The 22060-nt window shown below is 37.1% G+C and overlaps 3 protein-coding genes across 10 annotated transcripts; 2 read left to right on the forward strand and 1 right to left on the reverse strand.

Moving 5' to 3' along the window:
• The first annotated feature begins 8608 nt into the window (after positions 1–8608).
• LOC112283010 (putative plastidic glucose transporter 2) lies at positions 8609–13767 on the forward strand. Of its 8 annotated transcripts, none has more exons than XM_024521302.3 (14): positions 8609–8845; positions 9586–9835; positions 9968–10079; positions 10283–10350; positions 10524–10656; positions 10807–10906; positions 10995–11107; positions 11321–11414; positions 11617–11770; positions 11970–12116; positions 12276–12349; positions 12558–12646; positions 12924–13038; positions 13315–13767. In XM_024521302.3, exons 2-14 carry the CDS (start codon positions 9691–9693, stop codon positions 13498–13500), a joined length of 1530 nt encoding a protein of 509 aa, XP_024377070.1. In that variant the 5' UTR covers positions 8609–8845; positions 9586–9690; the 3' UTR covers positions 13501–13767. The 8 variants fall into 8 exon arrangements, with proteins under 8 accessions (XP_024377070.1, XP_024377075.1, XP_024377071.1 ...); XM_024521307.3 differs by having other exon boundaries at positions 8675–8845; positions 12953–13038; XM_024521303.3 differs by lacking the exon at positions 8609–8845 and adding an exon at positions 8867–8995.
• A 447-nt stretch (positions 13768–14214) lies between these two features.
• Positions 14215–17113, reverse strand: LOC112283009 (uncharacterized). Its single transcript, XM_024521299.3, has 2 exons — positions 15923–17113; positions 14215–15319 (listed from the first exon to the last, which is right to left on the reverse strand). Exons 1-2 carry the CDS (start codon positions 16599–16601, stop codon positions 14418–14420), a joined length of 1581 nt encoding a protein of 526 aa, XP_024377067.1. The 5' UTR covers positions 16602–17113; the 3' UTR covers positions 14215–14417.
• Positions 17114–17417: 304 nt separating this feature from the next.
• On the forward strand, positions 17418–19713 carry LOC112283012 (ATP-dependent Clp protease proteolytic subunit 6, chloroplastic). Its single transcript, XM_024521308.3, has 7 exons — positions 17418–17778; positions 17904–17969; positions 18190–18255; positions 18438–18578; positions 18888–18941; positions 19060–19152; positions 19374–19713. Exons 1-7 carry the CDS (start codon positions 17470–17472, stop codon positions 19419–19421), a joined length of 777 nt encoding a protein of 258 aa, XP_024377076.1. The 5' UTR covers positions 17418–17469; the 3' UTR covers positions 19422–19713.
• The last annotated feature ends 2347 nt before the right edge of the window (positions 19714–22060 follow it).

Consider the following 22060-nt stretch of genomic DNA (forward strand, 5'->3'; position numbering starts at 1 on the left):
TCTTTCATTGTTGAGAATTGAGTGTATATCTTATTAGAAGATAGATGTTGCCTCATCAATTAGAAATTATGCTTGTGGCAAAAAAAAGTAGTGTTATATGTGTTTGTGGTTGTATATAATTCTCTATTGTTATGAAGACATAATTCCAATCATCCTCCCATGTGAAAAAGACTATGTGGAGTGGCTGGAGTGCAAATTTTGGGTGAGTTGGAATAAGACATAGATTTCGGCTTGTGTACTCTATCATTTAGTAGTTTAGTATTTCTATTGCATGCTCGTGATAGTTTGCATCAATAGATTGAATCGAATTTTTTTTTGTTAAGCTACCTGCAATGTTCAAATGGCAGAATATTGGTTTTGTCTGTGCTCCCATTATATGAGTTCTTTCTTATCAATGAAAGTGCAACATAGCCTATTTTTTGTAGCTTAATTGGAATGTGAAACTATCTTAAACAATTAAGCTACAAAAAATAGAATTGTTTGTAATTTTGAAATACTATATATACAAAGTTAAGCCTCTTGTAAACAACTCTTTTTTCCAAAACAAGAAAACTGTAATTTGTGTGAAACATTGAAAGATTGTAACTACCAATTGGAGCAAGTTTCTTCTATTTCTAAACAGTATATACATTGACTTTGTTATAAGAATATTTCTAAGTATAATTCATATATGGAATTTTAAGTAATTTTTTAGACAATGTGCACAATGTTTATTGTGCAACTATGTCTAAAGAAAAATTTACATGTAGAAAAATAAAAAAAAAAATCCAACAAACGTTGATGAATTTGTAGTAGTTGAAAAAAATAATATTTTGTCACCATTCTTTCTTATTTACTACTTAATGTAATAATTCCTTATAATTTTATGTATTATATTATTAAAAGCTATTGAAAGATATTTACCATGATATCATAAATACAAAAATATAAAGATAAAGATATGTACTTTTGTATTAAAAATTTTAGTGGATTTGCATTAAAAAAACTTTATCTTCAAAAGCATTGCATCTATCATAAATTTATCTTCTATTATTTGTTTATTACATGCTTGGAATGGCTTATGTAGTTGTTTATTGCAAGATTATTGACAATAGCACTGGCACTTGAATTGATTGAATGCAATTTAGACATGCCTCACAATACAATACCTAATACTTGAATCCTTGTTGTAGTTGGAGTACTACTGCAAAGCTTACGTAGTGTGATATTGGAACTCGTTAAAATGTTGATCCTTAAAAATGTGCTAGAATATATGCTACACCATCACTATTATAATATATGCCACATGATGATCTCAAAATATGTGCCATACTATAACTTAGATCTTTCCTACCAATGATGTATTACATGAGGTCTTGCTCAAGAATGCACCAAGTACTTAGTTGTAGAAAGTAAATTAAAAATTACAAAAATATGACTTAAGAATTGTTGTTCTCGTTGTGTTCAAGCTTCAATATACCAAAGCAATTGAACTAATAGAGGTGGGTTTGAACACGAGAAAAGACTAGTTATATGAATTGGATCTGTTAGTATCACAATTGACTGTACTCTACCTATCTAAAATCAATTATCAAACTACAAAATACCAAGGCTTACTACTTCCGTCTTAATTCAACACATAATCCATTATACAAATATCAACTCAACTATACTTTCATATTCTTATCAGTTCATCTCCAACTTACTCTCTTTGTGGTTTATATATATTCAATTACTAATCTTTAGCTTACTTATTATATTCAATTTCTCAATTCATCACACAGAATTCAATATCTTCACTTAACACAACACAATTCGATAATTTTAATTCTCAAGGTCAGAGATTTTTTTCAAAGCGGTTAGTCCAAAGTCATATTCCATAATATTCTAATCACAATTTTAATAATACTTCTCTCAATCACAATTCTTCATAAGAAAATAATAAAAGCAAAGAAAACAAAGAGGTAGCACCAAGCTTATCCCGGCTTACGACTATCACAGTCTGGCCCCGATCTCCCTTTTCTCAACCACTTTATTCTACCAAAAGATGGACCGTCAGCCAGTAGATCCCAAAGGTTATGAACTTTTGAATTTTTAACCATTTATTTCACTAACAACCTACTGTTACCAACTAAACTGCCTAATCATAAGTCTAATTTTCAAGTTTATCAATAACCAACCAATAACTTACCACAAAATTTATTTACATATTCTACAAGAACTCTAATAGAATCTTAAATAAATCTCAATTAAAATTTAACAATTCTCATCAAACTTTAATCAAATCCAAAAGAAGTCTTAAATTTTTTTAAAAATAAATATAATTTTTATTTAAGAATATGTAAAAAAAAAAAAAAAAAAAAAAAGAATTTTATAAAATAATCTAAAAAAATAATAAAAATATTATAATTAGAAATCATAAGAAAATAATAAAAAATAATTTTTTTAAATAAATCTTAAATAAGCCATAGATAAATCTTAATAAAATTCTAATATAATCTTAAAATAAATCCAAATAAAATTTTAATAAAATCCTAAAAAAAAATCTAATGTAACCTTAAAAAATCCTAATAAAATCTTAAATCCTAAATTCTAAATCAAACCTAATTAAATCCTTATTTAATCCAATAGAAGTTTAAAATATTAATAATTGATAATTTAACCATAGATTTTGAGTCAAAATATTTATATCCCTAAATTAAATAATTGATAATAAGTACAATAACTTTAAGAAAGATTGAACTTATCATATAAAAGATAAATTCTATAATATACTCAAGTATCTACCACCTCCTTTTCTAACCTTGATATTAATATCCTAGTGCCAATACCCCTTAATCTCATTATTCAATAACTCTCAAAGTTTATAAAGTTGTTGTAATTTAATTCTAGTATTAATATAAAAACTTTTATTTTAATCCAACAAATAGATTGCTGTAAATATATATATATATATATATATATATATAAATTCTTTTTTATAGATGCATAAATTATTTATTTTTCATATTTATTTTGATTTTTTTTTATTTTATTTTTTTTTATAGCCTTGCAGTGTAAGTAGAAGTCCATTCTGCATAGAGACAGCATTAGCATTTAGAAGCTTTACTATCTCCTTAACTATTATCTATACTTCTAAGATTACTTGCTATTATTTTTATAATTAAATATTTCTATTATATAATATTTTTTTCTTTTCACTTAAAATTTGTGTTACAATACAATTCCAAGTAAATACAAAAACTTGTATAAGATATTTATAAATAATATATATTATAACAATTCATACACAATAAAAATCCTATTCATCTAGCTGCAAAAGCCACCTTTCTACACCTTATGAAGATCTTCCACAACCCTATTCTTACAACTCTTACACCTTTCTTTATCAAATCATAACAATTTTAACATAGTAGTACTAAATATAAGTTATATAGCTTTGCCTCAACAAATACATGCCTTAAGGTAAGAATCAATAAGCTGGAAGGTTGAAAAGGCCATATAATCAAGGAGGCTTTTGTAATAGGTGATGACAATGATGATGACAATTTTAAATTGCAATGATGATGAAAGTTGTGATGACTCCAACAAGGTTAATTTCATAATATTTTAAGGCATGATACTTCAGCTACAACACATCAAGTTACATTTATGAGAGCAATAATCATTCATAGAGAAGTATAAAAATAACTAGTACTATATGGGGACAATATTATAAAATATAGACTATGTGAATATACATGTAGATTTCAAGCAAAAAAGCTCATCTAAGTGCAAAGAAAAACCACCCAATAACATAAGCTTTATACTTGTAGCGTAAAGAAATTATGAAAATATGTAAATAAAGCCTTTAAATGCAAAACATAGTACACATCAAGTAGAATACACATCAAGCAAAGCACACATCAAGCAAAGTATACAATAAGTAGAGCACACATCAAGCAAAGTTCTATTATCAAAGCAACTCCAATATAAAATAGTAAAATAAATATCCCATAGCAATACAGCATATTAATTTCAAAGCTTTCATATGCTTTTTTTCTTATAAACATCTCAAAACAACATATTAATCTTAATTAACATAGTAGTTGATTTCTTTTATTTTATTTTTATGATCACTTTTGATAAAAATAATGATGCATGCAACCAATCTCAAAGGATTTTTATCTCCTCTTATTTATCTCCTAAGTTTTCTTATATAATAGATGCTTAGGAAAAAATCTTCTATGTTTGGCAATAGGCTCATCATAGCTTGTTGTGTGAATTAAGTGAGATAAGACATAGTTATTAAGGTTGTGATGATGCAAAGTTATTCCATGACTTGATCAAACTCTTGAAGTTTATTATAAAAAGACTCCTCTTTTTGACATGAAGTTGACTTGTGCAACACAATTCTTAAATACTAGCTTATTTAAAATGCACAATGCTTATTGTTCTTTTGTTGTTGTAAAGTTTTAGGATTTTAAATTATTTAAAATCATTAATTAGTAGATTTTATATTTTACATAGAACTTATTTGATTTATTTATTTTATTGAGATTATTTACATGTTTGGAGTATACAAAATCTAATTGATTATACTTGAGTTACATTGAACGTCCCTCTTTATATTTGTGCATAAAAAAAAATTGTACACATATTAAGTAAATAATTTATTTTAATTATAATAATTAATAAAAGAATAGAAAAATAAAAAAATAAAAAATAACACAACAATAACAACAACAAGAATAACAACAACAACATAAGATCGATTTGAAATTTCAGAATTTTTTGTTAAATTCTAAATCACAATCACCTTGATGCAAAGTTGCTCATTATTTAATTTTTAAAAATAAGTAAAAAAGAATATTTGAGAAGACTTTGAAAATGCCTTTAAATTCAACTGATATGTTTCTAGATCTAGTCCAAAAATATATTTATATCTACTAACTCAGATATGAGTGAAAAAGAATGCTCCCACCAGCAAAGAAAACACTTAAAGTTAATGGCTCAAGAACAAATCATATTTGTTTGTAGTAGTTAATTTGCATACATAGATGAACTTAAAAGAAAGAATAGTTGAATCTATTGAGGGAAGTAACTGGTTGGCAGTGCAAATTATAGTATAGTATAGACTCAGCAAAGTCTCTATCATGACATATGTTGCACATGTGAAGTTGCTAAAAGACACAATTAAAAAACTATCTCTAATTTGGATCCAAGCACAACTAAGCATTGGAAAAACTCTCAAAACTCTCATTCCTATTTCACCACATGCATTTTCAAGGATTTTTTTTGAAAAAGGCCTTTCTCAATACTTAAAACAACCTTAGAAGCTACAATCTATGAAGCTTCAATCTCCACAATTTCTACGAAACATCTCCATCTAATATACTAATGTCTACATTAAGTGTTGGCTATCACAACTACTATTACATAATTTTAGGCCTTAAAAAGCCCGCTTTGCAGCAATAGACATTAGAGAATTTTTAGCTCCTCACACAATCTCAATTCCAATATGATATGTTGTACTACTATAAGATCTGCGCCTTTCATTCCTAGTGTTTGATGACAACTTCAATCTTGATAGATTCTCTACCATCTTTGGTGCACTGAAATGCATGCAAGTACACATGGAAAAGTTTGAGCACAACTTGGATACCATCGAGCTAGGAATGAACAAGTTGGAGCACCGCATAGACAACATGGAGCTCCTTACAAAGTAGTTGCAGAAGGAGGGACTGTAGGGAAGATGATATTGATCCTCCAAACTCATGCTCTCCCATGTGCAAAATGCAACAACCACATCAATAATATCATTTGCCTCAAGGCAACGGCTATTATTGCATAATTTATAATGCACATAATGAACACAATGCATACAATGCACAATTTCAAATAGACAGTTCTATGTAATGACTACTGTGAGTTATTTTGAGTTTGTGAACCAGAGAGTGTTGTGTAGCTTAGAGCTAGAAAGTTAGAACATAAAGAACCAAAGACTGAAAACACATTAAAACAATTATTGAAACTGTTCCTTTGCAAGAGTATCTAGCACAGATGTCAAAAATGCAAAATTAACACACTTTGCTTGATTCTTGATAGATAAAAGGTTGAGTTAACTTTTCTTTTTTGTTTCACTTTTGATAAAAACAATGAGGCATTCAGCCAATCACAGAGCATTTTTATCTCTTTTTGTTTGTCTACTAAGCTGTCTTATATAATATGTCTATATATATATGTATATATATATATAAGACTACAGGAATAAAAGTTAGGTTATACATGCAGGTTTCACAATTCCAAAGGTTCAATAATTAGTGATTTTTTCTGTTTGTGTTGTTCTGATTTTTAATTTTTAATTTAATTTTTGATCCTCCCAGCACTGATACATTGCATCTCATTTGTTTTTGAAAAAATGTCATTAAATGCATTACATGATGTGTTAAGTGAATTTGATTCTTATTCTCATTTTACTAATTAATGGTCCTAAGAATCCATGCAAAGTTATTCATCAATTTAACTAGAAAGTCGGATTTTGTTTGTTTGCTCCTGTTTAATTGAATGAAAGAATATCACTTCAACAAATTTCATGGAGACAAATAGCATCATTTTCCACAGTGATATGGTACAGTTTGGGGACATCCTTGTGTGTTGCAAACTTGAGTGCCAAGCTCCAACATGGACCATGTGTATGTAGTAATTAATGGGCACATAGAGAGCTTTTTCAGGAAAGAGAAAAGTAAGTAAGTAAAGTAAGTACATGTGCAAGTGTGGCAAGTGTGAGGGGAGAAGGAATAGGGAAGGGTGCCTCTCCATGACGGGAGTGAGTGTGCATAAAGCATAAAGAGAGAGAGAGAAGAGGAGAGGAGAGAGGAGTGCAGGGCAGCAGCCGGGGAAGGGGTAGGGGAGGGGGGGAGAGCCATCAAGAATTGCAACAAAACCACTTGAAGCAAGCACAGGACAAGGAAAGGAAATAAGGAGAAAAGGACGAGAAAAAAAACGGAAAGGTCAACAAGGAATGGAATGGAATGAATGAATGAATGATGACAAAGCGGGTGAGAGAAATGTTTGGTTGGAGCCCCCCTGTACCCACCCTTCCGTGCTGTTGCATGGTCCAGCGTGGCAACGGCACAGCAACATACCCCCCCCTCTCTCCTCCCCGTGGTCTGTGAGCATGTCAAGACCAGACAGGACAGGACATGACATGTGCGGTGGGACATTCACTCCCCCCTCCCCTGGTCTGGTCTTCGTCGCTGAGTACGTAATCTCCTTCGTCACCTGCGCACTCCCATACTCTTTCTGCCGTGCCTGCCTGCCTGCCAAACCCTAACTAAGCCTGAACGCAACCCCGTCCCCGCGCCTGAGAACGCCACGGAGATTGGAGACGACCGCGAACCAATTGGGAACGGGTTGATCACCCGCAGTTGGCCAATCCATCTCAGCAGAAGGGGAGGGGAGGCGAGGCGAGGCGAGGCGAGGAGAGGAGTGGAGGGGTCCTGAAGACGAAGAAGCAGATGAAGCTGGCAGCTCAACAGTGGAACGCTAAAGCCCCACTAATATGACATTCTATGCCCCCCCAGCAGAGGCAGACACGACGACGAGACGCTCCCTCATTCATTCATATGCTCGTGTCTGCTTCCCCACCCCGCCCCACCCCACTGGCTACACACATGGAACAAGGCAGGCAGGGAGGCAAGAAGGCGGGCGGGCGGCACGAAGTAAGGAAGAAAGATGCAGATGGAGGGAAAGACTGATGGACGGACGGACGGACGGACGGACGGAAGGATGGATGGATGAAGATGAAGATGGTAGGGAGGACGGACAGACGGACGGATGAAGATGACGATGGAAGGGAGGACGGACGGAATGAGTGGGGCGAGCACCGTGGTTTCCCTGGAATCCATCCATCCATCCATCCGTCGTCTGATGGGAGGCATGAGACGCACACTACAACGACTGCTACTCCCCAATGCCAGAGTGCGAGCCGGTCCCCACCGTTGAATCATGCGGACACCTCCTCCACTTCCTCTCATTATTATTAGAACAATGCCTCTTCCATCGGCACTAAGTGCGACTAAAATCAACTCCGCAATAATGCTGCCTGCCGGGCTGCGATTGCCCCCGCACGGCAGCCACAGCCATGCAGTCAGTAACGCAGGACGGAACAATACCATGGCCTGGAGGTCAGGACTCACTCCCAAAACCCTGCCGCAGCAGCAAAATCAGCACACACACGCACACACAACCAGCGAGGGAGAGAGTTGGGTTGGATTGGGGGAGCTGGAATGGAGCGGAATCAAAGGAGAGCTCTGGCTTCTCTCCGCCTGCAAGAGAGCGGTGGGCAGGCGGGCAGCATGCCAATAAAAAGGGGGTCCCGTGAATATGGTAGCGCCAGGTGGCAAGGGCGCTGAGAGGGCGCCACCTGGGGGTGCCACGAGGGCAGTGGGGGGGGGTGGTGGTGTTGGGGTTTGGCTGTGCCGTGCCGTCGTGCCATAGTATCATCCCCCCTTCTTCTTCTCCCTGTGAGAGAGTGGGTGGGTGTCGTGTCTCGTGCCAATCAGTGTCAGTCAGGTCGGGTCCAGGTTGATTGCAGCATTACCATTGCGATCTCGATGCGGGGCTCACATGGGCCCGGATCCCCCCCCCCCTTTTCTTGCTGTCGAATTCTTGCTCCACCCCCTCCCCCCCTCCGCCTTTCTTCTCTCTCTTTCCCTCTTTATCCGCTCCCCCCCCCCTTCCCCTGCAGGCTCTTCGGTCCCTTGAGCGACTCAATCACCGCTTTCGCACGCCTGTCTCCACTGGCGCTGATTGGCCCTCCGTGAGATTTCTTGGGGTCGGGGTTCACAGATTCTGGGCTCGTTTATCATGGCAGTGTAATAAGGTTTCTGTGGTCTGCACCTTCGTCCTCTTGTGCTCGCTGTTTGGTTTGTTTGCTCGGTTTCCCTCCCTTCTCCATGCTCTTTAGGCCAGAACTCTTCTATGTTAATCCGAGGCAACCATAGCTGCGGTGGACTTGGTTTCTGGGTGTGAGGTCGATTGCATGCATGTTTCTTTCTCATTCTTGTCGTGTTAATTGGTATTTGCTGCGTGTTTATGAGCAGCGAAAGAAGTCATTATTTTTGGTCGTTGGTTTAGTTTTGTAATTTTTGTAATTTTTGTAATTTTTGATTATTTTAGGTAGTTATCGTTTTCGTTCCCATCTCTTTGATTGATTACTTATTTCTATTATTTATTTTGCAATAGTTGGTCGGTGAGTGATTGCCATGTACCTGTAGTGAAGGCGAATGTCTGGTTACAGGGAAGTGGTGGACCGCTTCAATGATAGAGAACTTTGTCTTACGCTTTTCATAAAGTACTGCCAAGAGAAGCGTAGAGAGGTTGAAAATAGAATTCGTCGGGGCAATCAGTTCTGTTTTCGTTTTTTCGGAATGTTGGCAAGTGATGCACTGTTTGAGGAATGCTGTACTATGTTTCTTTACAGTGAAACAGATCTGGTGCTTTTGTCCGTTTGTTCAAGTTGGGGCACGATATCGTTCCCCAGTATCCATGCCTGTTAGAATTTGAGCACGAGAATATACGTCCACTTTTGACGTATTTGCTGAAAGTTTAAAGGTGGTGCAGGATATTTCTCCTACTTCTAACTGTGATCAAGTCCGCGAACTTCAGAGAAGCCAAGGAGGGAACTGAGGGCAAGCTAAACAGTGCGTGCCGTTTAGGCGGGCAGGGATGCTGAGAAGAATGTTGAGCGATCAAGTAAGTTCTACCACAGCGACGAACGCTGGTTCGGCATTCGCTTACAAACGCCTCCCGTCTCGCGAACGTTCACTCACTGAGATTCACGTCGAACGTATGAACACTGATTCAGGAGCAGGTCTGGTCTTACTGTGTTTGTCAATGTTCCGCAAATTATCAGTGTTTTGGGTCGTTGCTTTACTTGATCACGCTTGTCCACCAAGATCGCTACCTTCGTGATTACTGACCATCGCATTGTTGCACGCCGCAGTTTACTTGGAAGCTCCGTTGCTGTCTGGATCATCAGGACCAGGATGGCGACTATCATTTCCTCATATGGTTACTGCCATTCTAGCGGCGGTTCTATTTGGATATCACATGGGGTAAACCTTTTCTTCCACTTTTATTTGTACAATATAATCACTATGTAATGTCTTTACAGGGGTCCCATTATGGAAATTATTGTTTGTCGATTACGGTCGCTGCAATTGGAATCTAGAAATTCTATCTTTATTCTCTCTTCATTTGCAGAGTTTGTAGGGAGTTCGGATAACGTGTATGAGGGTTTTGCGTTTTTGGTGTGCAGAGTGGTGAACGCGCCTCTTCAACACATAGGAAAGGACTTATTATTTGCAGGCCACACAATTTTAGAAGGTCTATTCTTGACATTAATCATTTGCATTGCCTACGTTTTTATGACTAGTCTTCCAATTTTTGTGAGATAGACGCTACCTTCACGTAACTTCAAGTTTACCACGGATATTTTGACACGAGAGGCGCGGAAGATCTTTCCACTCACTGGATTTTCCTGGTAATAAACTCTGCAGGTTTTGTGGTTAGTGTAAGTTTGGCAAGTGCGTTCATGGGATGTGCACTCAGTGGTACAATCGCTGATGCTGTCGGTAGGCGGCGAGCCTTCCAAATCAGCTGTATACCTATGATTTTTGGTGCTATAATCAGGTAATTGCAGCACCGCAGAGAGTGAAATTTGCACCATGTTTGCTAAGCTTGCAACATTTGCTGTAGTTGGCATTGTTTACAGATGAGAAAGGATTACTGTTTCAGAAATTGACGAAAACATCTTTCTTCCTGTCTTTTGTATTTTTGCAGTGCGGTCTCCACACATGTTGGAGCTATGATTTTGGGACGCTTCATTGTCGGGCTAGGATTAGGGTTGTCCGGTCCGGTAACAGCAATGTATGTTTCTGAGGTAAAGCTCGTTTTATTCCTCATTTTGACTTATTCTTAACCTAATTCTCTTATTGTTTCTGTATTCTGAAATGTGTCACCTGTTGCAGATATCACCCACATCTGTGCGAGGCACGTACGGTAGTTTTATCCAAATTGCCACTTGCATTGGTATTCTCGCATCTTTAGTTGCCGGTCTTCCTGCTCACTCGATTCCTGGATGGTAAGCTTCTGTACTAGAGCTGTTAAGTTTGGACTTAATCCTTAAACATTGTTTATGTGAATAATTTGCGACCAGTGATTTTGTATTTTGTATTTTGTATTTTTTTATATTTTACTGAGCCCATTATTCATAGTTGACTGTGTCAGTCTTGATGAACGGAGTCTTGTGAATGGCGTACAAGATCGATTCACTAAGTCTACAGATGCAATCTAGGTGGAGGACATGCTTTTGGATTGCAGTAATACCTGCTATTATGCTCGCTATTGGAATGGAATGGTGCGCAGAAAGCCCGCGTTGGCTCTTTAAGGTGCCTAATTATACTGCCCAGTGACTCGATACTCTTATTTAATTCTTTATTCAAAAACCACGGAATTTCTTAAATACCAGTAGAATCTTCTTAATAAAATCTCACAGAATCGAAGTTTTATGATTAATGATTAGGTCACTCCCGCCAAACCTGGGGCTGTAAATTATCCTCTGATATTTTATTGGTTTCTTGGATTTTGCAGATTGGCAGAATAGCTGAAGCAGAGCACGAGTTGGAAAGACTTTGGGGTCCTTCACACGTAAAACAAGCTATGGCTGACTTGATTCGTAATGAGCAAACTCAAGACAATGGCACGACATCATGGATGGCCTTAGCAGATCCCAGATACATTAAAGGTACTTATGGAGCAGTACTGAGTGCATTTTTAAAGCCCTATCTTGGATTAGGTTTTTTAGTACTTCATGAGGGACTGGACCTATTGAGCACCAGTCATGTGCATCTCTGTTGAGCATGTTTCGAAACTGGATAACTTAGGGTAATTATAGAGACATGTCTGACCTTTATCATGGGTTTGGGGTGGAATTTGTGAGGCAGTGGTGACAATTGGTGCTGCTCTATTTGCTTTTCAACAGTTTGCAGGGGTCAATGCGGTCTTCTATTTTTCATCGACAGTCTTTCGACAAGCAGGGATGACTTCAGATGTGGCTGCTAGCGTTATGGTTGGAGTCGTTAATTTGATGGGTATTTGTATAATTCGACTGTGCTTCGTGATATTTCTCATTATTATTTTTTGGTTTTTAATATTTATTATTATTATTATTATTTACACTTTTCACTGGAAAATTATGATTTTCAAGATATGAATACTTGTAACTAAAATTTTGTGGTTTAATGTGACAGCATCATTTGTGGCTGCGTATTTGATGGATTCACTTGGTCGACGGAGTCTCATGATTATGAGCTTTTCAGGCATGGTAAGGTTTAGTGCTCCTGGTATGCGGGCCGGTTATTGGAATCCTAATTCGTTTGCCAAAGTCAGTAAGAGTTGGGCATTGATGGAGGTTGTCGAACTGTACGTGTTTTGAATTCTGTATGTCTAAGATACTTTTTACCAAACGTTTATTTATTTATTTATGTAAGTAAATAATTTATTAGTGAATGCAACTCTGTTCTCGAACGCAGGGTTTGGCGATGGGACTCCAAGCTTTTATTGCCGCAGTGCCTGCATTTGCGTCAGCTCGTGCATCTGCAGCTCTTTTGGGAACTCTGCTGTAAGTATTTTTGCTTTGATTTAACTGTACGGATCATCCTTTACTGACAGAAGGTTTTGGGTAGACGAATATCTATCACGTATTTAAATATCATGTTTCTGATTACTTAAGTCTTTAATAGACAGATTTATAAGATAGACACTAACGTAGCAATGGAATCGGCAGTAGATAAAATATTAGAACCGCGCAGTATATGCAGCCAAATGGTCTAGTACGTGGGTGTGATATTTTTGGATTTTCAGATCCTGAGGTGTTTTTCATATCTCTTTTGGCTCAGGTATGTCTTCATGTTTGCTTTGGGGGCAGGGCCTGTGCCTGCCTTGCTACTCCCAGAGATCTTCCCTGATCGGATTCGGGCAAAGGGAATGGCTGTTGCAATGTGTACTCATTGGGTAAGCCTTGGCTGTTTTCTAGCCTTCTGCGTGCAGGTCAAGTTTTTATTAACATAAAAAATTAGGAAAATTGGTTTGGTTAATTCGTTTTTTCATTGATGGTGAGGTTTTGCAAATAAATTCTATACACATAACTCGCTCTATGGACGAGGTAGGTTGATCCTTGTTGATATTGCAGAGTAATGGATGTCGACCCATTCTGATAGTGGTTGTCCATTCTGTGGTTAACTTTTAATTTTCAAGTTTTTTAAACCGATGGTACATGCAAATCTGCAGGTAGCAAATTTCTTGGTGGGTTTGACGTTTCTTCAATTTCTCAAAACTCTTGGCGTAAGCATTCTTTACACGCTGTTCACAACGATTTGTTTCAGTGCTGCTCTGTTCGTGAAACAGAATGTTGTGGAGACAAAGGGCCGGACATTGGAAGAAATTGAAACCATGCTCCTTCCGAGCATTTTGTAGATTGAATAGTTGCAACTGTCATCGTGGGCATGAATTTTGTTTTTTCCTCCAGCCGGCATCACTTGTACATGTCGAGTTACTAGAAATGTAGACAGGATTACTGGGGCCTTGCTCTTTGGAATGCTCCTTAGTTTTGAATGTAAAGAGTTCCTGGAAGGCAACGCAACCAGATAACCAGTAGTTGTAGTATTTCTTCATTTCATCGACTGCTCATTCATACATCTGATTATAAATAAATCATGGCCATATTCACTAGTCTTATGATAATTTTTTTGCCTGTGCCATGTCAACTAATTGTTAATCCAAATAATGATGAATATTGCTTGGACTATTCCTGTCCTTTTGCTGTGTACATAAGTCTCACAGGCATCCATGCTGTACCACGATTTAGTGAAGTACGTCCTTGTCTTCTTGAGAGCAAGTGTACTGTCAAACCCAGTCTTGTGTAACCATTCTATTGTTAATTTGCTCTTGAAATTTAAGAAAAGCCTAGCAATGAATTATAGACAACTACATTGATCTGCACAAGAAAAATTACCTAGTTGTCATAACCATGACAGAATAATCCTTGCATGCAATTCAGTATACTATGAGTATGAGAGTAAAGCTGGAAATCCTGAATGTTTTCTGATCAATTAGAGTGTATGGCTCAGTCTCAACCTCTTTGAACTACAAATTGTTTGAATAAAACCATACGACACAGCAGTACCTTGGTGACGAGGTCAAGGCTGAAATGTAATACCATAAAATTGCTCAATACACAATAAAAGTCAGATAGTCTATAACAGTCTAACTAAACACTGGTGACCGGAATTATTGATACAAGTTACAACGGGCTTTGTTTCATTTGATAATTCAAAATGAACGAACCCTGCTCAACCCCTTTGAGATGAAGACTTAGAATCATCAGTTCACAGCTAAGAGGGCTGCACAGAGGGTGATCGCAGAGGAAGACTACCATCACGGCTGAAGACGCTTGCTGACCTCGAGCGTACAGCATTCTGAGCCAGTCGTGGAGTACCTGGGGTAGTACTACCCCCATAGCTAGCTCTCAACCTTGCATCGACAGATGATGACGATTTCGCCATAGCCTTGTTCATAAATTTCTGTGCTGCAGCAGAAAATCCCGGTGCCGGGCTTGCCTGCCCGGGACCTCTTCCAGGCGATGGAGAAAATCTGGACGAACGAAACTTGGCCTTTTCCCTCAGGCTCCGAGCTGCATCTCTAGAGAGAGCATGCGCCCTTGCATCTCTAGTTGGTGGAGCAGGGATTTTAAAATGGGGTCCATCTCCATTCCCACCAATGCCTACTGGAGTATCTTCTATTTCTAACCTTAAAGGCGTTCCTTCAATCTCTCCCCATGTCATGAAAGGGGATTCATCCACTCCTGGAGCGGGCGAGGGAGTTGCCACATAACTGTATCCAGCACCAGGATGTCCAACTCCTTTTGACTGGCTGTCAAGCGCTTGTGGAGTTTTTCTCAGATCTTCAAGGTCATATCTTTTGCGAGCTCTCTCTGCATCCCGTTGAGCAAACGGCCACGCTTGGGGAGTTCCACCTGCAACTGGAGTGTACAATATCGCCACAGTATCTTCTTCTCGTACTTTTGAGTCGAACATCTTACCGTGAAAACGAGTGTTCTTCATTTCGATAGACTTCGGAGGGCCTTCTACAAGCTCCTCCTTTTCCGCTTGCGTTAAAGGAACATCTTCCCTTTCAGCAGAATCGTACATGAGCAGATTCTTAGCCCTGTACTTCCAAGTATCCAGAGTCGCAAAGGGCTGATTAGAAGTTCCAAATCCATCAGTGACACGGTCATCTGTACAAACAATACCAACACGAGGGATACAAGCTTGTCAGCCAACATATGCGAAAGGATAATAATTCAATACACAATGAGAAACACTCAGCCAGCTGCTCGCATAGAGTGAGAAACCACTGTGTCTACAAACAAAATATTATACTAAATTTCAGTAAAGTACGTCCTATTGGATTTCGCATAGATTTTGGAGGGACCATATCCAGAAGGGCCAGCACATATGACATCACAAATGTTCACATCAACTGATAACACGTTGACGACAGAAGCCAGGCTAACTTTCGGTGCAGTTGAGGTATAACCCCAAGTTAAATCAATACAACAGTTTAACGAAGAAGGCGTTGTTCCATTGCAAAACCCAGTATCCATCTAAAGTAACCTACGCAATGGGAACCTTCATGTGCACAGGAACCCGTGACATCTGGTGCTCATGATACGGGGATGAGAATTTTGATTATCAGCCAGTCAGAAACTTTCTCTCAAGGTTGAATTGAGATATTCTTTGTTGAGATATGGTACAGGGGAAACAATAACCAGCAGCGACTACACACTACTTGTTAAAAAACTTTCAAAAAAGTGATAATGAAGGATCAGAAAGCTTACTTGCATTCTCGATTCGCAAATTCGGATCCACAAGTCCTTTCTCATTCAGAAACTCATACTTCTGCTTCCGCTGCTTATTCACCTTTTCTAATATCTTGGAAAAACTAGCGTTGTCTTCGCTGGTATACTTTCTCAAGAAGTCATCAAGCTTCATATTTACATCTACGGAAGGTCCATTATCGACGTCACGCGCGCTACCTGTAGGCGGGAATAGGCCTGACACAGAAGGCGAGGCTGCTGAGCGCAATGAAACTGCAGGACTTGCTAGGCCGGATATCATCGAGGCTGGGGTATCCGGTATGTTAGTAGAAGGAGTTCCGTCTCTCTCCCCATCTTCCCTTGCTTTCTCCCTCCTCCTGCGGATGATGTTCATTTGAGCATCACGAATGATCACAGGATCACCGCTTCGAACAGCCTCCAACCACTCCAATCGATTGCGAAGCTTGGGTATATCAGGAAAAAAGTCTCGCTCAATGATTTGCTCAATCGCAGCAACATAGGTATCTTCGTCCAGTGGAATTTGCGAGTTTTTCCGTTTCCTTGCAGCAGACGTAAACCCCAATTTACGGTCAGAAGTGGAGGCTAACGCTAGAGCGTCATAGCCTGCTCTGCTATCTGTGCTCGGGGATGGCGAAGGGGGTTCAATATGGCGTGGAGAGTGTCCGGGTGATGCCAACATCGTTTAAGGCAAGAAAATATCTACAAGCTATATCCGATGTGGGTCGAGCGAGAGCTTCTCATAAAAAGAAAAACCAAACCCTAGTGCTCAGCAAAGACAAACTATGCTCCAAACATGTAAGTTCTGTAGCAACTCACTACCAGAAAATCACAAAGATCCTGCCACGCCCTTTTTCCTGCTCTCCTTTCCTGTTACTTGCACTGGACGAGGACGAAATAAGTTCCAATGACTTACTTCTGTATTTATAAGCCCTAATCCAAATGTCGAAATTAGAACATCCCAAATCTATCGATCAAAAATTGGTCGCTTCCTTCCAGAGGATAGAACTACTTCCAAGCGAGGAAAAGAGACAATTAACGCTCCACAACAACAACGAGAGCTTCCACAGCCCAACGAGATACACACGAGAGCCTACTTCAATACACGCTCCAAGTCTTGAAACCGCTCTATACCTGTAAGCAAACCCTCTGCGACCCTTGGCCCGGCCGCGCTGACGCACCTCGACGAATACGAGAGATACCACAAGATTCTAGCAAAGTATTGAAAATGGGTGGCTGGCTATGGCGGAGACAACTAAAGCTCTTCTGCAACGTAACAACAACAATGAACTTGGCAGACAATACGATGACAGACTCAAGTATGAATGGACGCAAAAGTGAAAGTGGAAATGAGTGCCGCTGTGGAAACGACGGATAAAGTAAACGCAACCGCCAACGCAAAGATAAACGTGAATGGATGTATGTGGACTGGGGATGAAGAAGTGGAGAGAGACTCTAGGGCAGGGTATCGTCGAGGCTTGGTTTTGGCAGCAGAGTTATCGCGTCAGGATTTGGGATTGTATTGCGAGCTTGCAGGATAATCGTTGCAGATGGCTATGACGACTCAGCTGGGTTCGGCGTTGCATGCGCAGGGCTCAGAATTGGGAGTTTTCCAGGGGTTTGGAAGGAACAATGGATACACAGTGGAACGGGCTGTGACCCAGGTGAACCCTGGATGTGCTGTGAGCTCCAGGAGATGTTTGGCTGTCACTGCTGAAAATAAGTATAATATTAGGGCTGCGAAGAAGGGCGCACCGCCTATGATGCCTGCCGTTCTCACCCCTTCCGGGCCCGTGGACTTGAGTACTCTTATGTTTCGTAATCGAATTATATTCGTAGGATCACCGGTGAATTCTGAGGTATGTGTTGTTGTGTTGGACTGCATCTTTGAGTTATTTGAGACTTTTCCACTCCAGGGGAAGTTTTAGTATAAAGGAAGGAGCTAACTAAATTGAAATTCCGTTGGCTGGTTTTGCTTCGGCAGGTGGCACAGTCGGTCGTTTCCAAGCTTTTGACCCTAGCAGCTATCAACGATGAGGAGGAGATTAAAGTTAGTTCACCTACCGATACATTCCAGAGTTTGGTGTTGTAGTCTTGAGCGATGTATGAGTTTTTTTTTTTTTTTTTTTTTTTTACTATCACTTCAGTTGGCGTCTGCTTTGTTGTGCACTTTGGTTGTGGTTTAGAGTATATCCTCATGCGGGGAAAAGTTAGTTGCGGTTTCGATATGCCAATTACAAGTCTCTCATGCAAGTTTCTGGAAAGTGCAGATGTACATCAATTGTCCAGGTGGAAGCACTTATTCAATTATGGCCATATATGATGCAATGCAATGGGTAAGTCTCTCATTTATTGTTTACATAGTTCGTCCATTACAAGTATGCATTTCTTTCTGAAATCAAGTCGATGCTGGTTGTGGAAAGCTCCGCTACTTTTGATGAAGTTATTGGAAACCTGTAACACTTTCAGTTTGAACTACAGACTCTCTTACTAGTGTGGATTGTTTTTGTCAACACAGATAAAGCCAGATGTTAGCACTGTATGCTTTGGTATAGCTGCTAGCCAGGGCGCGTTGCTTCTTGCAGGAGGCAAGAAGGGCAAGCGTTTCGCAATGCCAAATGCTCGTATTATGATTCATCAACCGCAAGGAGGGTGTGGGGTATCACTTCTCAACTATTTTTATCCTCACGGTTGCTAAGCAGAAATTATACAAATTCAATCATGCCTTGACTCCGGACCGTATTTGTTCTCCTTCATTTTAATGTTTTCCGTCCTCTTAGGCCGTTATCTTCGTTCTGATTATCACCTTTACAGTCTTAATCAATTGTGCCGTCCCGTTAGTCTTGCAACATGTGTGATAATTCTCTTCCTGTTGATCTGGGCAGTTTTGCTGCAGCTGGCAGCCATTTATTTTTGTCGTGTCTTTGTATAACACCCTTCATGCTTTTTGGGGTTTGTTGTTTGACAGGGAACTGCGGACGATGTTAGAAGGCAAGTGAACGAAGTAATGTCCTCTCGTGATGTAAGTCATTTCAGTGCTAGTTTCTCTACTATTCTGGATTCGTTTGATTTTAAGCACTAGTGGATTGGTTCTAGACATCGTCATTTTGAATAGTACTGATGAACAAGAATCACTGCAGAAAATAGACCAGATGTATTCTATCTTCTGCAATCAACCTTTGGAAAGAGTGCGGAAATTTACAGAGCGAGATTACTTTTTTTCTGCGGCCGAGGTACATAAAGCTTAACTACAAATATTTAAACTTGGACCAATTCACCAAAACTGTGACTTTTCTTTTGTCTTTCTCTCGGTTTTTTTAAAGCTCTTGCAATCGTGATTTTTGTATAGATGCTGTGCTTATGTTGTAATGTTTGAGTTTCGTTGAAGTGTGTTTCTTTTCCCTCTCTCAGAACCTCATAACCGAGATATTGACGTCCCTCATGGTGAATGCAGGCAATGGATTTTGGACTCATTGACGGTTTGTTGGAGACAGAATTTTAAGGTTCAGTAATGGCCTTTGCCCAACCGTCATTGCAGAGTCTTTGTAATGTGGTCTTAATTGAATCTGGTGGCAGTTGGAGGCTGCGAGAGTTCCATATCAGAGCAGGAGTAAAGAAGCAATTCTTGATTTCTGCTCTAGGCCATGTATTGTATTGGACATGAATCTCTTGGGAAAACGTGTAACACTGGAATTGCATGGAAGAATTAGTTGTATTTGGAAAGGTCTTTTTCCATTGGTTTTTGTACTACATTAAAGACTAACAATATCCTTTTCATAACCTTTTATTATTTCTATCAATGTGCATCTGTAACAACATAAGAATGACCGGACTTCCTCAAGTCTCTCAAGCTCTCTCTAACACCAAGTCAACATCAAATGTCCACACCAGACATCTAGAGTTTGAAATCATATTAATCTTGCATGAATGAGCATGAAATAGCATTGCTAATCTCTCTCTTTATGTGTCTAAATTTCTCAAAGAATGAGCTCTTCGTTTTTTTGATTTGACAGCTGAAGTTTTAGTTTTAATTTTTTTTTTTGTATTGGCTATTGACAAATTTCTTTAATATAAAGCACGAATTAATGCTTCACTTGAGTAGATAATTATTTCGCACTTAAAAAACAACCAAATATGTATGTATGTACATGGTTTTTATGTTTTATTTATTTTCTATTTATTTCATGAGTTCTTAATACCTAAACAGTGTTATTATTACTGAAATTTAATTACAAAGTAATACATATTTTACATGTCTTGTGATAATTTTTTTTGTATTACATGCTCAGAAATGGCCTTTAGGATATTATACAAGTTATGAGATTTTTATGTGAAGCAAAATCATGTTAATATTGTTGAAAATGAATAGCATCAAAAACTTAATTTTCACAAAGCTATTGATTGATCTTAAATATACTCTCTTGATTTTTTAAATACAGATTGTGTTTAAATAAGACAGGCTAAAAAGTTTGAACATCTGATGTAAACAGTATTTTGATATGTTTTGCAAAAATTCCTAGAGATTCAAACTGTTTTCAGATACTGATCTACTAGATACTTAAAATAAAGAGACTATTTTCATGTAAAAGGATTATGTTTTATTATTCTATGGCTTAATGTGTTAAACTCAAGGAATATTGATTAGATGCACTTTGTAAGAACAAATTTACAAATATGTCTGGTTGTGACAAGTTGAACAAATTTACCACAAGAATAGAATAAATATATTAGAGACCCACAAACATTTAAATAAGAAAAAAAAGAAAAAAAAGAAAAAAGACATACACAAATCACAAACGTGCATATAGAAACCTCAACAATTAAGTACACTTTTATACAAACTTAGACCTCATGTGTGAATTAAATTGAATTCTTTCAAAAAAGAAAATTATATAATTTCTATATAAATTTAAAAATATTTCTATTTAATGAAACATATTATTAACTATTTCTTACAATCATAGATAAACAAAAATTTAATGAAACATATTATTAACTATGCAAATAATCATGTTTAATTATTTACTTATTGATATAAAATATACAATGTGGTATAATAACAATAAATAATAATGATAATTTCATAGTTAATAACATTAATGATAAATAAAAATGTTGTATGTATGTATGCATATATATATATATATATATATATATATATATATAATATGTAGAATGTCAATTAATAGATTTTTTTTTTGCATGAATATATAATTATTCTTTAATATGGTATAATAATATTTGTAAATCTATAAACCATATTCTTATAAATGTCCTTAGTATTTGAAGAATGATCTTTACATTGTGTGCTAGTCGATCTTAAGTTTTAATAAATATTAGTGCAATTACAAGTTTAAAAAAACTTATTCATTTAAAGTATTAAAAATAAAATTTTCAACATTAAAATTTGAAAACTCTCAATAGAATTTTGTACGCTTTATAATTTTTTTTAAAAATTTTAATATTTAAATAATATAATCCATGAGCTTTGTAACAACCACATGCAATGCAATATAAATTCTTTAATTCAAAAAAATAATTTTACTATTTATACAATAAATTATTTTACTTTATGTTTATATTGTACTAAGAATAATCTTTTTGACTTCTAAATATTAAAATATTGTGATATATATATATATATATATATATATATATATGAATACATGCACTAAAATAGATTTTAGTAGAAATTAATTGATGTAGATTATAAAGATATTTTTTTGTAAAAATATTAAGTTAAATTTTTAGAATTGTTTTTTTAAATACATGTTATAACAAGATTAAAACCAACCTAAATCTTCTCTATGACCTTATTGTAGTTTGGTCTTAAAGTAAGATCTTTTAATTTCTTATATTCAATATTAGCTCTTTTAATACTTTGAGACTATAAGAATATATTTATCTTGATCTTTTTTGTTTTATTAGTTTCACAAAGCCATACTTTCTTTACTATGTTTGTCTAAATTCATGTTTTTGATTATTTAATAAGATATATATTTTAAATATCAAAGTTTAATCTTTGTAATAAATATTAGATTAGGTTATTTTTAAAAAATAATTAGACCATTAATTTTTTTTTAAATAATTTAAAATTTCCATAAAAAAATGTCTCACAAAAGTCAATGCAATACAAGATTG

Source organism: Physcomitrium patens, chromosome 5, assembly GCF_059467195.1.
Source record: "Physcomitrium patens ecotype Gransden chromosome 5, ASM5946719v1, whole genome shotgun sequence".
Lineage (NCBI taxonomy): Eukaryota > Viridiplantae > Streptophyta > Bryopsida > Funariales > Funariaceae > Physcomitrium > Physcomitrium patens.

Bases quoted from the DNA above. Each gene is read 5' to 3' on its own strand.
- LOC112283009 (XM_024521299.3), bottom strand. From the start codon at position 16,601: ATGTTGGCATCACCCGGACACTCTCCACGCCATATTGAACCCCCTTCG. The intron at 15,320-15,922 runs GTAAGCTTTCTG...TTGTTTGTACAG, and splicing joins TTTGCGAATCGAGAATGCAA to ATGACCGTGTCACTGATGGA.
- LOC112283012 (XM_024521308.3), top strand. From the start codon at position 17,470: ATGGCTATGACGACTCAGCTGGGTTCGGCGTTGCATGCGCAGGGCTCA. The intron at 17,970-18,189 runs GTTAGTTCACCT...TGGAAAGTGCAG, and splicing joins ACGATGAGGAGGAGATTAAA to ATGTACATCAATTGTCCAGG. The intron at 19,153-19,373 runs GTACATAAAGCT...TGGTGAATGCAG, and splicing joins ACTTTTTTTCTGCGGCCGAG to GCAATGGATTTTGGACTCAT.
- LOC112283010 (XM_024521302.3), top strand. From the start codon at position 9,691: ATGCTGAGAAGAATGTTGAGCGATCAAGTAAGTTCTACCACAGCGACG. The intron at 10,080-10,282 runs GTAAACCTTTTC...TTTGGTGTGCAG, and splicing joins CTATTTGGATATCACATGGG to AGTGGTGAACGCGCCTCTTC. The intron at 12,647-12,923 runs GTAAGTATTTTT...CTTTTGGCTCAG, and splicing joins GCTCTTTTGGGAACTCTGCT to GTATGTCTTCATGTTTGCTT.